The sequence below is a fragment of the Manacus candei genome, unplaced genomic scaffold (assembly GCF_025592945.1).
Source record: "Manacus candei isolate 608988 ecotype Guabito, Panama unplaced genomic scaffold, ASM2559294v1 h1tg000018l, whole genome shotgun sequence".
NCBI lineage: Eukaryota > Metazoa > Chordata > Aves > Passeriformes > Pipridae > Manacus > Manacus candei.
In genome coordinates, this window is record NW_026138066.1 from 1,657,501 (window position 1) to 1,673,936 (window position 16,436).

General features: G+C 42.4%; 1 protein-coding gene across 1 annotated transcript; it reads right to left on the bottom strand.

Annotated features, from left to right (window-relative positions):
• Positions 1 to 421: 421 nt before the first annotated feature.
• On the bottom strand, positions 422 to 16,216 carry HAL (histidine ammonia-lyase). Its single transcript, XM_051784050.1, has 20 exons — positions 15,835 to 16,216; positions 15,353 to 15,413; positions 15,156 to 15,183; positions 14,799 to 14,873; positions 14,628 to 14,700; positions 14,479 to 14,545; positions 14,253 to 14,290; positions 14,047 to 14,172; positions 12,508 to 12,647; positions 10,922 to 10,969; positions 10,171 to 10,318; positions 9,991 to 10,086; positions 9,817 to 9,875; positions 8,961 to 9,041; positions 8,053 to 8,118; positions 7,785 to 7,950; positions 5,642 to 5,776; positions 4,535 to 4,643; positions 4,365 to 4,434; positions 422 to 3,325 (listed from the first exon to the last, which is right to left on the bottom strand). The coding sequence occupies exons 1-20, from the start codon at positions 16,079 to 16,081 to the stop codon at positions 3,167 to 3,169; spliced, it is 1,992 nt and encodes a 663-aa protein (XP_051640010.1). The 5' UTR covers positions 16,082 to 16,216; the 3' UTR covers positions 422 to 3,166.
• Positions 16,217 to 16,436: the final 220 nt, after the last annotated feature.

Here is a 16,436-nt window from a genome sequence, read left to right on the forward strand (position 1 = left end):
AAAGCTGGGATGCATTGTAAGTTAGAGGTTGAGCCAGGCCTGCTGTTAGAAATTAGTGATGCCAAAAACCTTAAAGTTTACTCTTAGAGGCAGTTAGCCTACTGAGGTCTGATGAGTACAGCCAACCTCTCAAATTTTCAATTACCTTGAAACTTAAAAGAAGATCACGTGCAGTGTCATTCAGATGTTCATTTATTCTAGGCTGAACCTGAAATAACACGAAACATATTTGCTCGTGGAGGTTTGAATGTGATGCTGATAAGTTAAGTATGACAATTCCTATTCAGAGCCACGTCAAAATTTAAGAGCCTGGTCTTTTCAAAGCTCTCTTTCTTTTTTCTTTCAGTTACTACTTTTTTTTCCAGAGTTTGTACCATCATTTGGGGATGTAGTATGTAGAAAAAAGGATGATACAACTCTGGAGAGTTTAAGCTTTTGCAGTATTTAAACAGAGGGTCTGGCATAGGGAGGGTCTATGAATACACATGGACTGAGTCTTTTCTTCAAATTTTCAAATGGATGGTGGCTGCAGAAACAAAAGGGATTTGCTTTCCGAAGGTGAAGTAATAAAACTACACCTGAACAGCATGAAGAACTTCACATAAAAAATAATTATTGATATAAGCAGGTGACATAACCTGTGATACAGAGCAGAGTGTTTAGTGAACCAGACCCTAAGGAAAGGACAACAGTGTCAGTCTGATTAACAGATATCTGAAAGTCATCACAAACATATATGAGCTTTAATACGATCTTCTGATCTCCCTAAGCCTTGGGCACATCTGTTAACACCCGAAATATATAAGCCATCCCATATAATATCTTTGTTCATGCTTTATTTGAGCCAGGCTAGCCAACTAAATCAGTTTTTAGAACAATGTAATGGAATTCCTGCCACCTGACGTGTTTTCCTGCAAGCAGATGTTGCACCAGATGTGGGTGTGGACCTTTGTTTTTATAAAGCTTGAAAGAACATCTCAAGTATGAAGTCACACAGTCCATTCTGCCCAAGACAGCCTTCATAAATAACATTTATCCAGGGATTTGGTAAGTCTGTCAGGGAAGGAGCACAGGCATTTCTGAAATGCAGTGTGGTGCCGGAGCGGTGCCTCTCAGCTCTGCACAGGCGTGGTGCAAAGCTAAGGCCACCATGCTGCAGTGTGTGTTGGTGCTTCCTCGGTCCCAGGCAGTCAAAAGCAGAGGTGAGTGGGAAGCAAGGTCCAGAACCTCCTCTCTGAAGTGCCTAAGGGATTTGGAGCCCAAGACTGCATAAGGAAAACCTCAAATATTTTCTTTCTGGACAGGAATAGGCATTCACGGCCTGAAACTACTGAAGCGAGGGCATTCTGCTCTCATGCACAACCTCTGATGGGAACCTCAAACTAAGTGCTTGCCCAAGCAGCTCAGCTGAATCCAGTTGGGAGAGTGCCCCAGGGCTGCAATTAGTGGCAGTTTGCAGTTAGAGTGTGGGGTTATCCCTCAGTGGCACAGCTGGCCTGAGTGTTCCTGACAGCCAGCTATGTGGTTCGGCAGTTTACAGCACTAGTACCACCGTGGCTTTGCAGCTGCACATCCCTCTGGAGTGCAGGAAGTTTTTTGCTTTTAGCATCCACAGTGGCTGGGAGTGAGACATAGGTAACATGGACGTAGGAACTTCTGCCAGCCTTGCTGCTGAAGGAACTGTCAGCCTTAACACAAAGCTGAGGGCAAGTGGTTAATCCTACAAGATATAATAAGCTTGGCTGTTCATTTTCACTCATTTTTAATTAATACCTTATTCTATACAAAATGGAACAGCTTCAGAAGGAGATTGAGATATGCCTGCTACAGAGAGCCTCAAGCTGAAAGGGTAGGGACTTTCTTGGTACATGAGGGAGAGACAGGATGGAGATGCTGCACCTCAGGTGCAGATGGAAGGACCTGAACTGGGAACTCATGTGCCATGGGTGCCCCAGTTCTCAGGTCTTCTGGCCAGGTTAGGTCTCTCCCTGGTAGGTTGCCAACAGGCATGAGCCCCCTCCTCAGGGCACATTTAACATGGTAGGTCTCAAACGCTCAAGGGTAGCCCCACACTAGTGCTTTGGCCACCCCTTGCAGCATAGCCAATAGCCTGGGAAGATTTCCAGCTCATTCTGAATGCCCCACAGCAAGCTCAGTAGTGCCATGTCATCATTGCACCACGATGTGAAATCTATGTCCTGACTCTTCCCTTGTAAAATAAAGCCTGTGCCAGAGGTCAGTGTTGTAACACAGAGAACATGTCATGAGCCCTTGGCAGCCAGGCAGATACCTGGTGAGCCATGGGAGTGTAGTTCTTGGTGCTATTGCCTCAGCACTGGTTCACATCCACCATTCCTACACCTCCTCCTCCCCCTTTTCTGGCCCCTGTTTCACCTGTCCTCTTTATTTCCAAATTAAGCTTTTGCTTTACATTTTCATTATCACACATGACAGGAAAATAGATTGTTATAGTCTTATGTGAAGCCTCAGTTTATTGATTGCAGATGTGAGCACATAGCTCTTGGAAAGCTGCATTAGCGTGGCTCACTTCAGTGACGACATCCACAGTGGCTGGGAGTGAGACATAGGTAACATGGACATAGGAACTTCTGCAAGAACTTCTCCAGAATATTTGTTCTGGAGAAATAATCTCCATAGCACAGTCTTATGCACTCAGCTTTTCTGACTTGTGAAGCACCTGCTCAAAAAATGCTCCTGTTATACAAGAACCTGTACTTCACATATGATCTGCAAAAGAAAGAAGAATTAAATGTAAAGATAATTTTTCTTGTGGCAAAATGAAGGGGACCACAGCAGTTACACAAAGCAGGAAAAAAAAGTGAGAATACTAAATAGGCTGATATCATTGGCACAAATGAAGAGAAAACAGGCAAAGAGCTGACAAAACAAATACAGGAGGCCCTGCATAAAATATCCATTGGCTTCAGCAGGAGTCTGAATGATTTGTGTTCAGTCAAAACCACACTATCAGGACAAAGTTGTCTTTCACATGTCAGGAAAGTAGTGAGTCATTTCTTTAATATCTGTTTGTACTCCTGAGCTAGACAGTCAAGTCCCCTGAGTCACCTGGAGAAACCACATTGAGTTTGAGTAGAACAGCCACCCTCAGACAAGGTCTGGAAAGGATCTGCTCTCTACCAGAGGATTACAGCTCTTGAAGTTCATCCTGATGCTCATGGTCATGACTAACATCAACATTCATTCTCAGTGATCCCAGGGAGAAAGCTGTAGGTGAAATGGGTCTTGATTCAGGGATATGTTCCCTCCTGTACTTTTCAATGTAAGGTTTAGCCACTTCCCACACCTGTGAAACAAGAAAGTGAAACAGCAGAGTCAGAGGCAAAACAAAAGGTCAGCTAAGACGTCAACTCTCAAGTTCAGGAAGTCCTGTAGAAAAATTATTGAGGTTGAGGTAGATATGGGTAGGAGGCAGACCTGTGCAGATATACGGTATGTGATCAGCAGAATCAGAGAGGCAGAGAGAGCAAGGTTTAGGGAAGAGCATGTGGATGGAGTTGACAGGGGATGGGAAAGGATACAGCTCCAAGGGGACAAGGGTAAAGGATTCAAGGCAAAACCACTTTGCCTTGTCTTGTTAGCTGGTTAATGCTCTGTGTGCAATGGTTGGGAGAGAATTACTGTAACTTACAACAAAACCACTTGATCATGAAGGGGTTGGGGAAGTAAAACAGAAGCTGGCATGGACAAAGAAAAAGGGGAAGGATAGTTGTTGGGGTTCAAGGCAAAAAAGGAAAATGCTCTACAGTTCCCTTTGTCTCTCCTCCTGTCATGCAAGAAAAAAAGGGGGAAAATTTTCTTCTCCCATTTGCTTACTCTGCTGAATTCTTTTGTTAATTTTATTTTACAAACCAATAAAATAGATAGATACTAAAGGTGTACACTTAGCCTAGGTTAACACATATCACCACTGCTATTCCTTCTGCCATGTCCCCTTATTGCTTTGAGACCATGCACAAAGGCCTTCAGGTTAGGGAACAATCACTGCCCCAGGAATAAGGATCACTATCTGGAGAGACTGTTGATACCTCCGGACATCTGTGGGGTGATAGGACCCTGCCCTCAAACAATTCAAAGTTGGACCTGTGTCTGGACCTTGACAGATTTAGAAGTGTAAACTAGTTATAACACAGGGCAGGTTTAGGAACTGATTTCTAAACCTATCCTCCAAAACTAAGAAAAAACAAATCTCAAAACATCTGGTGGGATTGCCCCAGGCGGAGGAGTGCTTTTAGTGAGGCCATGTATGGAGGGGTGTTTCCAGAGTAGAGCTGCAGCCTGCTCTTTGGGACAAACTACTGCGCACGCCAAAAGCCAGCACTCACCTTCTGCTCCACAAGCAGCCTGTGAGCTGCTTCGATGTCTGGGGCCATGAAGCGATCCTTCATCCAAGGCCTGTAACGAGACACATTGCGAACATCGGCCAAACATTAACCACCACCAGCAGCAGCTGCTCCCCAGGCAACCTCTGGGGGAGGCATTTATCTGATCTTACCTCACCACGGAGCGCACAAGGTCATAGACCTTCTCCAATGGGGTTGTTGTCCTCAGAGGGCGCAGGAATTCAATGCCCTGGCAGGCGGCAAGAAGCTCAATAGCCAGAACTAGGGAATCAGAACAGTGAAAGGGATGTCTGACAGGCACAGCTCAAGGGGAGGTTTCCTGTATAAAGCTACCGCTGGCCTCTGTTCTGGCTGATATGATATGGTTTCAGGCAATGTGAAAAAACAGTGGATCCACACACCCCAGAGAGCCACTCCAGTGACTGGAGTGTTTCATGGATGGTGCTGGGAGCAGTATCCAGCACCTCAGCAAGCAGATTTTGGGTCTCTGCTGTGCAGACCTTTCAAGTGTACCAGGAACTTCTGGACACGAGAGTCTTAAAACTCCAAGAATCTCTTCCAGGGTGTCTTGAATACTCAAATGAATGTCCATCATAAATCAGAAAACCTTCTTAGCACTGAGAAGAGAGAGGCCTGAGCTTTAAAAGGAAGTTCTCTCTATAAAGCTTGCAAGAGCCCACGTGAAAACATCAGTAAAAATATAGCACTTTGGAAGAGAGTATTCTGTCTGGAGAAGCTGGCACTGTATCTGCATACTCACACCCCATCATTATCAGTAATAGCTCCTCATTTTCATGAGTCAATTCACCCAGGAACTGAGTGAACCAACTGGATCTAGGACACTCAGTTTCTTAGCATGCTGTTGAAACACACGGCTTCCTAAACTCATTGCTTTGCACCCAAAAAGTGTATTTCTGTAAAGTAAGTCTTCAGAGTTCTCAAATGTATAAACTGGGCAAGTGAGTTCAGCATTTGTGTACCGCGTATTACTCAGTTCTCCTACTAACAGCTGACATCTTATCTCTGCACATCATCTGGCAAATAAATAAATAAATCAAAAGCAAGAGAGCTTTTACCTCATTTCCATTCAAAAGATCTAAATGCTTGTACTTAATATGTACTTAACACAGTATTTTTAGACAGTTCTTTTAGATGCATTAACTCCCTTTTTCTTAAAATCTATCTAGAATGAATGGCACTAATATCTTCATCTGGTTACATCCCAGAGGTCTATCTGGAAATCAGCATTTTAATTTTACCTTGTTCCACGTGTTCAATAACTCTCAAAGCTTTTCTTGCAGCCCATCCTCCCATGGACACGTGATCCTCTGTAGCAGCACTAGTTGACAGGGAATCCACAGAAGAGGGGTGGCACAAGGCTTTGTTCTCAGAAACTGCAAAAAAAATCCAGCACAATGAGTGTAGGAGAGAATGGGCAGGAGACAGAAGAAGCAATGGCCAACCTGGAGCACAAAGCCTGTCTGCCACTTTGGGTCCAACTATTGCTCCTCTTTCAAGGATGCATCCATATTTTACCTGGACTGAATTATTCGTAATAACCACCTTGATAACCTTTGCCTCTATATTGCAAACAATATCAATCTTCAGATGCAAATATTAGCCAAATATAGAAACACTGCTCACTCTTCCCTCCCCCATCTTCAGGCTTGAGTTGCTCTGGCTCAAAGGCCTGATGGCATCAAAGAAAAAGAGCAGACAGCATAACCAAAACACAAGCCTGGTCTTGCCTGTTTCTCCAAGGCCTGTAAAGATCACTGGTTCCCTCTTTTTTTTAGGGTTACAGATATCACCATTCCCCTGCTTTCAAGAAGACAGTTAGAGATCAGCCTCTGGCCTCCTCATTGGAGCTGAGGCACTCAAGGAACTTCCTCTAGAAAGATGCAGGAGTTTGATATGAATCCTCTCCCACCCTCATTTCACAAGACTGATCATGTCCCTGAGAGTGACAGCATTCCTGCTTTGAAAGCCAGGTGTGAGCCCTGGAGTAAGTCTCTCAAGTTGCACCCCAAAGCAAAGGGAATTTGGCTGCAGGAAGGGTTTTGGGCACTGTTCAATGACAATTTGAAGTTGAGAGTTGCTCTTTAGAAGAGAAAAAATGAAGTCTGCATTCACAGAGCTCTGGCTGCACTCAGGCCTTTTCCTTTTGAAGCCCAGCAGGATGCTGTGTAATGCCCTTGCCAAACGAGTGGCTTCAGAAAAGCAACAAGAGCAACAGAGAGGTGGTGACACAATTGCAAATAGGTTGGAGTGACACAGTCCAGGACCAGAGCCCAGCTGGCACATTCAAGCAGGTGATGGCAGGTCGTAGAGAGGCTGCATGTGGCCACTGCAAACAGCTCAGTCCAGCAGCATAGAGCTCTTGGAGAGGGGGCAGAGACACATCCAGTGGCATTGCAAAACATCCGCAAATGTTTTGCAGTTTTATCTATTAATCCTGGCAGTGAACAAGATTAGCTGGTACACAAACACCCTAGAAACTGGCAGAGTGATTTAAAAAATATTAGTAGTACCTTGTTAAAAAAAAAGAAAAGGAACTCAAACTTCAGTTTAGATAAAATCCTGTCTATTTTGACCTGGAAAAGAAGGTTTTGACCCCTGGACTCCTGGTGTCAGCAGAGACCAAAAACACCCCAGAAGCTGTCACTCCAGGTTGCAGAAGTGTGCTGTGAAGCCTGAAGCCAAGCAACAGCTGAGGCCTGGAGCCACCCTAAACTCTACCCAAACAAAAGGTAAGTTTCCAGCCCTCAAACAAGGGGACCAGATCCACTTCCCAAAATAGCCCCCAGGCTATTTAGTACATCAATTTAGTTAATTCACTTTTTTTTTCAGCAGGATATTTATCTACTCATTTATCTGACATCCTCTGTTCCTTTGTCTGTTTGCATCTTTTAAAATTTACTGTCTTCTCAGAGCATGTTTACCTTTATATTGGCTCATGTTTTCCTGAACTGTAATATCTCAGTAGCCAGCAGGCTTTTTGTTGCCTTAGTCATGAGTGCCAGAGAAAAAAATGAACTAGTGCTTAATTTCAGTGTGCTCCTCTGATAACTAGCCCTGGGAACTCCAGTCTTCTGAGGACTATGGGGTCTGATACTGATGTACTGACCCGGCCATCAAATGGAGACACTGAGGGCCTTCCACTTTTGGGGCTGCTCAGAGCACTTAACCTGCCCAAGAGTCAGTGCAGAACAAGGAAGAAACCTGAGCTGAAATAATTGCAGCTGCACTCAATGCTCAGACTTTGCACCCAAACAGCACAAAATATGTGGAGAAGAGACTGAAAACAGGAGCGAGATACCTTTGTATCTACTATTAGATTACATCTGCCCTGATAGAAATTTGTCTGTCTTGCTCTCTCAATGATACTGCTCAAGCACTCACCCAGGGCAGCTGCTGTGCAGTGTGCAATCATGAAGCCTGAGTTCAGACCTCCTTCAGTGACTAAAAATGCAGGCAGTTCACTGAGTGAGGGGTTGCAGAGCCTCTCAATTCTTCTTTCACTAATTGCAGCGAGTTCATGCACACCAATTGCCAAATAGTCCAGAGCCTACAAAAGAAAAAAACCTCATTAGACCGGATGACAGAAACAAACAAACAAACCAAAACAGAAACAAAATATTTTTTTTCCTTTCTCCAAATGCTTAATTACCTTTGCAGGATATTCACCATGAAAATTTCCTCCAGAAATGGTCTCTGCTCTTTCAGCAAACACCATCTTTAAGGAGAAGTTAAGGTACACACGAGTGAAATACAGTTTACGTGAAAGATATCTGCCAGTCATTGGAATATCTTAACTGAAGAAATATTTGTGCCAATAGGCTTTTATCTGCAAGCACACTATATTACTTCCACAATTTCACTTTTCAGGAAATGAAGACCCAATCTCAGTTCTCCAAACTTCTAGTTTCAATTTTGACATGGTTTTTTTTTCAAATAAGCTACATAAAATGAGGTCTTTGATTGAGGGTGGGGAGGGGTGCAAAGAAACACATCTGTTTGGATGCTAGAGTAGTTTTTCAGCTCCTTGACAGATTCTTCATAGATGATATTATGCACAGCATCATTATACTGCTGACAGAAATCCAGCCTTGCTTAGTGCCAGTGCAAAAACTGTGCAGAGTTTACCAGGCTGAGCCACCATGGGGCTTACCAATCACACATCTGTCTATCTTCCCTGACCAAGTGGAAATCTTGCTCTGTAGTTCAGGTTTCACTCATGCTGCACCAACAGATGCTTCATACACCAAGTCACCATTCATTTGGTCGCCAAGTCCCATCTATCTGACATATTCAATCAAAGTATATGGACTCCCATCTAGGAAACATTTAACATGCACCAAAGCATATGCACACATGGTTTCCTTGCCCCAACACATACTAGCATACCTCCAATACAGTCATGGGGAAAGGGAGACAGGCTGCTCTTGCAGCCAATGGCAGTTATTGACCAAAGCCAGTTATGACTTTTTTGCCTCCTGTGCAAGTATTTATGCAGAAGAAAAGGATAAAAAAGGCCAAGAAGAATTTTACATAGTAATAAAGTTATCAAAAAGATACAGGGTTGTCCGTGGCGCTATTGATTTCAGTTGTCATTATGTCCTTCACAAAAGCAATTGTATCATTTACAACTCCATGGACCTAGAACAAAAGACATTACACCTGAGCTTAGTATCTGCAATTAGTTTACCTTCAGGATGCTAACCGAGCTGCAGGGACCCTCTTTCCCATCATCCCACTCTACATCCACACATGAAGATAGTCTTGGATTTGCATCACTGTGGGACACTGCCCATCCTGGACACTTGAAAGACTATATTTACTATTATTATGGCAGTTTTGCCAAAAGAGTAATCTGAATATGACATTCTTTACTTGTTTGGGTTGGTTTGCCCTAAATGGAAGATAACATATTTATTCAGAGGCAGAAGTGTTATTGGGGAGAAGTAGCCTTACAAGAACCCCACAGAAAACAAAATCTCTCATTAATTAACTACATTCCATTAATTCCACTGATTTAATAGCTTTGCTCCTGTTAAAACTCACAGGACTGAGTTCTTCCAACATGTTTGAGATACTACACTCTGTCTGCTTTTGGAAACACTCAGTTCATGGTCTTAACACCAATGCAGAAGAAACTTCCTACAAAACCTGCAAGCATGGAAACCAGCACCTTCCCTCTGCTTCCAACACCTGGCCTCCTCCACATCTGAACACAGCTTAGTTAGACGTTGCCTGATGCGTGTGTGCATGGGATCAACAAATTATATGTCTCCATTAACACTAACTTTGAAGTGAAGAAGAAACAAAATAAAACCACTTCCTCTAGCAGAGTCAGACAGTACATAACTGACAGTATTTCTGAGGGAAACTTCACTGCCTATTGTTGGGAAAGGAGATAAAAGCCAGTTTTTACCTGAGGGCAGCAGCGCATTGTGTATGCATCCTGAACTCGGTCACAGAATCGATGGCTCTCTAGAAGGAACAAGGGAAGCAAAAGACAAATATTTCTTACACAAAAGCATTCTGTCCTTTTGAAGGACCCAGCCTGTTCCGGTAATCTGAGATGGTGAAGGTTAAGGTTGTTCACCTGCTATTTCTGATGGATGATGGTCAGAATCTAGAAGTGACCTGAATCGAAATGCCACCTCAGCCTGCCCTCGATGTGGCCGTACTGCATGGATGTCTAGAAATACAAGTTAGACTGTTAGGTTTTGCCTCTCTTGCCAAGAGCTGTTAAGCAAACAGACAGGGACGCACCAGTACCCACCAGTGTCAAAGGCCCTTGTTGTGCCCTTCAAGACTTCGAGTGTGAGGGCAGCAACTATGTCAGCCTGCCTCGCTATAGCCGCGGCTCTTTCAACCGCCTCACATCCCAGTGAGGTGATCATTTGTGTCCCATTGATGAGGGCCAGGCCCTTCAAAAAGATAGCAGACGTTAAGAAAATTCACTGCAGTTATTTCACACGCTGTGACAATTCCCCATCTCTGTGATAATTCTCTTTCTCATTTGAATGAAAGACCTTTGCTCAGCTTTCTAGACCATCCTGAAATCATAAATGCACAGCTTGATGGTGCATCTTTGCTACATAAACTGTCATTGCTCATGATGCTACTAAGTCACAGTAAGCACCTTTGGAACTCCAGCAGTTCCAAACAAGTCAGATACGTAGTTCAAGTCAGTCATCTGGGCTCTGCTATGGCCAAAGGGCAGATAGGTACCTTGAAGGGGCTTTTTAGTCAGCTGTTTCAGGGTGATATAAAGTGCTTTCTGAAGAGGCCTGTCTCTCTCCACTGACTGCAGAGCCAATCTAAATACCAAGCTTGGGTCTGACATTTCAAGTCAAGTAGGGTGACACTAGGAGAGGTGAATCCCACTCCCAATAACACTTCATTAATATCCTTCTGAAGTTTGAATTAAATACATTATTAATTCATTTAATGCTGTTATTGTATGCATAAAGCAACTAATGATTGACTATGCTCGTTTTCCATCAGCTGGCATCATTATACTTTATTACCTCTTTTGGTTTCAAGGTAATTGGTTTCAGTCCATGGGCTTCCAGGACCTGTGAAGGAGTTTAATGACAAGGTAATTAATGAGAAATACTTTTCAGTAATTTGAAAAATACTTTTCAGTAATTTGATTGCTAAAAGTTTTAAATCTTAAATGTTTCCATGAACAGAAATATTAACAAATTCCTTAAGTGATGGGGGAAAAAGAGCTTTACATCATGAACATTTAATATATTTTTTTCTGCTGGGTTAAATAAAGGATAGCATTTTTGGGCCTCCAAACTAGCACCTCATTTCCTAATGCTAGTAAAAAAAGGTAGTAGGAGCACTGAAGTGAGATACTGTCACAGCCCATTAACATCTTCTGTATTTTAGATGACGGAAGAGAGTAATAGGAAAGAAGGCTGGAAACGTCTTGGGAAGGCAGTTTTGCCTGCACTTTGCCTCATAGCAGTTTTGGCTTGGCATAAATTATTCCTTTACAAATGATTCCCTAATCCTTTCTGCAGAAAATCTCTAGTGACAGGAGTCATCCTACTCAGTTTATTCTATACATGACTATTCTATAGGGCAATTGCTCTTGTGGGAAATTCAGAAACAGCATAATCTTGTTTCTGAATAGAATCTCTCAACCTTTCCAACCGAAGAGGTAATGAATCTCAGGGGTGTACAACTGTAACTTCTGGTCCTGAAGGTCCAGGACACACTGGTCTGCTTCATACCTACTCCTCTGCCTCAGTAGTCCTCAATACTTCTCCAGTCTGTAGTGATGTACAGCTATCAATCCATGAATAAGTCTGGTAATCAAATATTCATAGATAGGAGTGATAGGTGTAGTGGCACAAACTACCATGAAAGACTTTGGAGGGGCCCATCTTTGAGATACTCAACACAAGATTAATCTCTTGATGTTATTAGTGAGAGAAAAACAATTGATTAAAAACTAATTCCATTATAACACTTTCATCTTGTGGAGGAGGATAATATAAAGGTTCCTTGTAACCCTAGTTAATTTATCAAAAATGATAAAATAAGTGATAAAATGATAAATACACAAAAACCTGTGTATTTACTTAAAGCAATTATAAAATCAGTAGAAATTTTACTGCTAAATTCCTGCCTCCAATAAGTCTCCAGGTACTCTTAGCATCTGATGTTTTGAATTTGAGAAGTGGCCTTGGATTTGTTAGAAAAGCACTAATGTTCATGGAGCTGAAGATGCAGTAATAGTTCTTTCATAATTGGTATAATTTCCTGTCCCTCTCTCTAGTTCATAAATGTCATCACTGTGGTATTTTGTATTGCAATACTATGGCATTATATTTCTTGGGACTTATTAACATGCTGCTTATTATATCTGCTCCAGTGACATGTGAGTCAGTTATTGCATTCTCATGGATCCACCTTCCTCAAGGCAGAGGATGAGTTGCTAAAGGCAGCCTAGTCCCAATTCAAACTGGTACAGAAACTCTGAAGACTTTTACATGTTATTAATCTGAGCAAAAGCTCTCTTTCTCTCAAAGCTACATGCAATTCAGAAAGTGAGTCACCAAGCAGAAAAAAACCAAACAATCAGGTGCACGAATCTTACATATTTAGCATCAGCCCAGCCACTCTTTGGGGACCACATCTTTCCCTCTCCAATTAATCCCAGAGCAAGATGAGAGAGGGGGGCCAAGTCTCCACTGGCTCCAACTGTCCCTTTCTCTGGGATATAAGGAAGGCACGATGCTAGAAAGAAAAAAACCCAAACAACTATTAGAGCTTCACCTTGATACACGCTTCGGAAAACAGAGAAGTCAGCTCATAAGTGTGGTCACAATAACATCCTGCAATCATGGACAATGGCACCAACAGGACTACTCTTGTTGCAGTCTGGGGGACCACAGCCCAGGGTGATTGCATCTACAGCCACATAGCCAGGCAGCTACAACATCACTCCTCTCAGGTCTCCATCACAGGGTGACCACCTGGTGCAGACAAACCTCTCTCTTAATTTCTGACTCCACTAAACACTGGGTTACTCTTAGAAACCATCTTTGAGCTCTCTTCCCCCCACCCTAATCCTCAGGGAACTGAAATGTGTGAAAATGAAAAAACAGAGCCTGGGAAACTGCAGAAAAAGCTGGGAAGGGACCAGTCTGTTCCTCTTCTTTCACAGAGCTAAACACAGAATTGCAGCTCCTTCACCTGCTGCAGGAGGAGGAGGAGGAGGAGGAGGAGGGTAAAACAGAGGGCAGCACAAAGACTGTATTCTTAGGGGCTCACATAAATGAACATGGCTCTCCTCTCATATATATCTGGTCTATAGTCTCAGAACAATCTTCCAATCTACAGTTTAGGAAAAGGAGAGAAGGAGAGTTGAACCTAACACTGACTATAGGGAAGGTGCTCTTTGCTCATCACTGCCATACTGTCATGCCTCACCAGAGGGACCATCAATGGTCATCAGATAATGGAGAACACAGCCACCCCTCTAGTTTCCCTGCCACAGCACCGGGCAAGGGAGGGAAGGCCACCCAGCTGGAACTGCTGTGACAGTTGTGGCTATGTGAGCTGCTGACTAGCCATGTGCTTCTGTGTGGCTGCCTTGTAGCCCTTGCTTACAAACACCTCTGTAGGTCTCAGGGGGTCTACTCACAAAAACAGGTGCTGCTTAAGCTGCTCTGCTTGACAAACACTAACACATGCAGTTTTCTATATGGTAATAGCCCACTTTTCCCCAAAACCCAGTATCCCTAAAGATGGTGTCACACACATTAGCACCTGACAGGACAGAAGTTAAAGATTTGAGGCTTTGCAAAAGTGCTTGCCCAGAGTTATGTTCTAAGTCAAGCTTAATCTTGAATTAATTATTATCTGACCTCTCAGAGGCTCATTTTCCAAACTTCTATCTGTTGCATGCCTTTCTTTCAGCCTTTCCTGTCAATTCATCTCATGCTTCACGTCCTTCAACAGAGGAATGGTCTCCAGTTGTGAGCTTGTACAGCCAAGCTCTGGTCCTGATCTCTCAGAACCACCAAGTACAAAGACCAACATCTGTAACTTGATCCATTGAGTTACACCATTTAATAAAATAGTTAAAAGAAAAAAAATGGGAAATCAGGATTTTCTTTAAACATCTTTTTACCATTAAATGCTTCAATAACTTGCTCGAGGGTTTCTAGGGATATTCCACTGTATCCTTTGGCCAGGACATTGATTCTCAATGCCAACAGCATGCGAGATCTCTCAGGGGTCAAAGGTTTCCCCACACCTGAAACAGAAACCCTCTCAGTTACTAACCCACTGCCAACAGAGGCAGAAAAGGGAAACATCAAGCCAGTCTCTCATTACCTGCAGAATGAGAACGAACCAAGTTCACTTGAAGCTCCCTACAGAAAAAAAAAAACCATGTTAAATTCCCCAAAAGTCTCATCTGGTTTTATTTTGCACAAAACTGAAGGAAATACTGAAGCAGCTCTCTCATTAAACCCCACAGTATAAAAGTATAGGGTTGAACTGCTCCCTCTTCTTCCTTTCCTGAGAAGAAAGGACAGAGAAAGCTGCACAGACAACTTACCTCAGCTTACTGTTTGGGATGACAGTCCTGGCAAACTTCCCAAACCCTGTGGTGATTCCATAAACAACTGCAAGAAATGTACTGCTGGTTAAGAAGGGAACCTGATGAAGTTTTCTAAACAATTAATAGTTAGAGGTAAAAATATTTACCTGTCTGTTCATTTACGATCCTTTCAATCACTTCTCGTGATTGTTTGACTTTAGCTTCAGCTTCAGGTGTAAGCTAAAACATAAGTAGTTTAAATACCAGTTTATTTATCATTATTTAGTTGTAGAAAAATAAACATGTAATTTTTAGCTGTGTTTGTTCAGAATCTTTACCTTTATCTTGTAGAGCCCCTTTCCTAAATTGACCAAGTCCTCCGTTGTTAAGCTGTTGCCATCTAAAGAAATATACTACACCAAAAAATCACTTTTTATTTTGGGATATAGATACATATAACATTGCTTAATAATCAGAATAAATAAAAAATACAGCCAAAACTCAGCAATGACAGGAAGCTTCTGCATGCTCATTCATAAGACAGGAACTCAGTAATAAAAACATAATAAACATATCACAATTTAGTTTCCTAGACCCAGTCAATCTAACAGCCCCTGCTCTTCTGAATGCTGCAATGGCTTAACTCTCAGCGTATTCTGGTAATACTGAGTTATAAAATCATTGGTGATTCCTACCTGTTCTGGTTCTCGGTATTTGCTGTATCTGAAAGTTCTGTAAAGGAAAAAGGGCAGACAAAATTTCATGGGTAGTAACCACTTGATTACAGGTGGAAATATGTTTTAAGAACAAAAGAACTCTAAAAAAATGAGGAATCTAGAGAATTATAAATCTGGAATTGTAAAAAGTTCACAAAGCACTCAAAAAAGGATACAAATGAACTCCTTCTGGCTGAGATGGTATGAAATCTGGAGACATTATATCTCCTTCTATAACTAGAAGAAATATGCAGAATAAACACAAAGAGGATTAAATTGCATTCTTTATATAAGTTGTTATTCATTACAATATACAGTAGTAAGAATTCTAATTTGCAGTTATCAGCCCCAAACATATTTGTATGCTTCTGGGAAAATAACAAGTATGTATTATTTAAGGTATTCCAAAGGCAAAAGCAGAACAGCTTATACTATATATAACAGCATATACAGATGACGTATATAGAATCCTGTACCTTCTAAACCTTATATAGGTCTGTTTCCAAAAGCTAAATATTCTTAAATGATTGGGCATTTTTCCATAAAAACTGTAGACTATCTCAGGCACAATTTTAGATGAATCTAGATAAAGCCACCGTTGGCTGACTCAGATGCCAACACAGTCACCCTGCAATACATTGTTTAAGGTTTTGCTTACCAACTTCAACAAATTCATTGTCCTCTAGAGCATCTCCCACTGTATCATCAAGATCCAACAAGCCAAGTCCCTTGCACCTTCGAATGTAAAACTTCACTTCTTCCACTGAGGCAAATCCCCCATTGTCAGGTTTGTTTTTCATGTATCGCCTCACAGCTTCCTTTCCCAGCCACCGAATGGTGTTCGTGGAGCTTAGGCACGGCACTGCCAGCCATTCTCCTCGGACATGCACTGTGTATCTCGGCATACTTTCTCTCCAAAAATTACTCCTTGACCAAGAAGGGCTGCAGTGTGGAGCAGCCTCACATTGACCACGCGATGGCCTGAAGTGCCTGTCTGGAGTCCAGTGTTGCAATCCGAAAGAGGCAAAAATCCACCCTCAAAATCCCCACCTTTGTAAATAAGCGAGATCGATGTATTTGGCTGACTTCATCCAATCAAACCAAACCCAGGGAACACACCTTCTCACGGCGGGACACAACCCCCATTTTTTTTCCAAAGATCACATCAGGAATATAGAAATGAAAATCCAGGAGCTGGAGCTATGTACTAAGATTAGATAAATTTGACTAAGATGCAGTGAAACTGTTCTAAAAACGTAA

Coding starts and splice junctions, on each gene's coding strand:
- HAL (XM_051784050.1), bottom strand. CDS start 16,081: ATGCCGAGATACACAGTGCATGTCCGAGGAGAATGGCTGGCAGTGCCG. Junction 10,087..10,170: donor AACAAGGGCCTTTGACACTG/GTGGGTACTGGT, acceptor TTGTATTTCTAG/ACATCCATGCAGTACGGCCA. Junction 7,951..8,052: donor ATGGTGAATATCCTGCAAAG/GTAATTAAGCAT, acceptor TTTCTTTTGTAG/GCTCTGGACTATTTGGCAAT.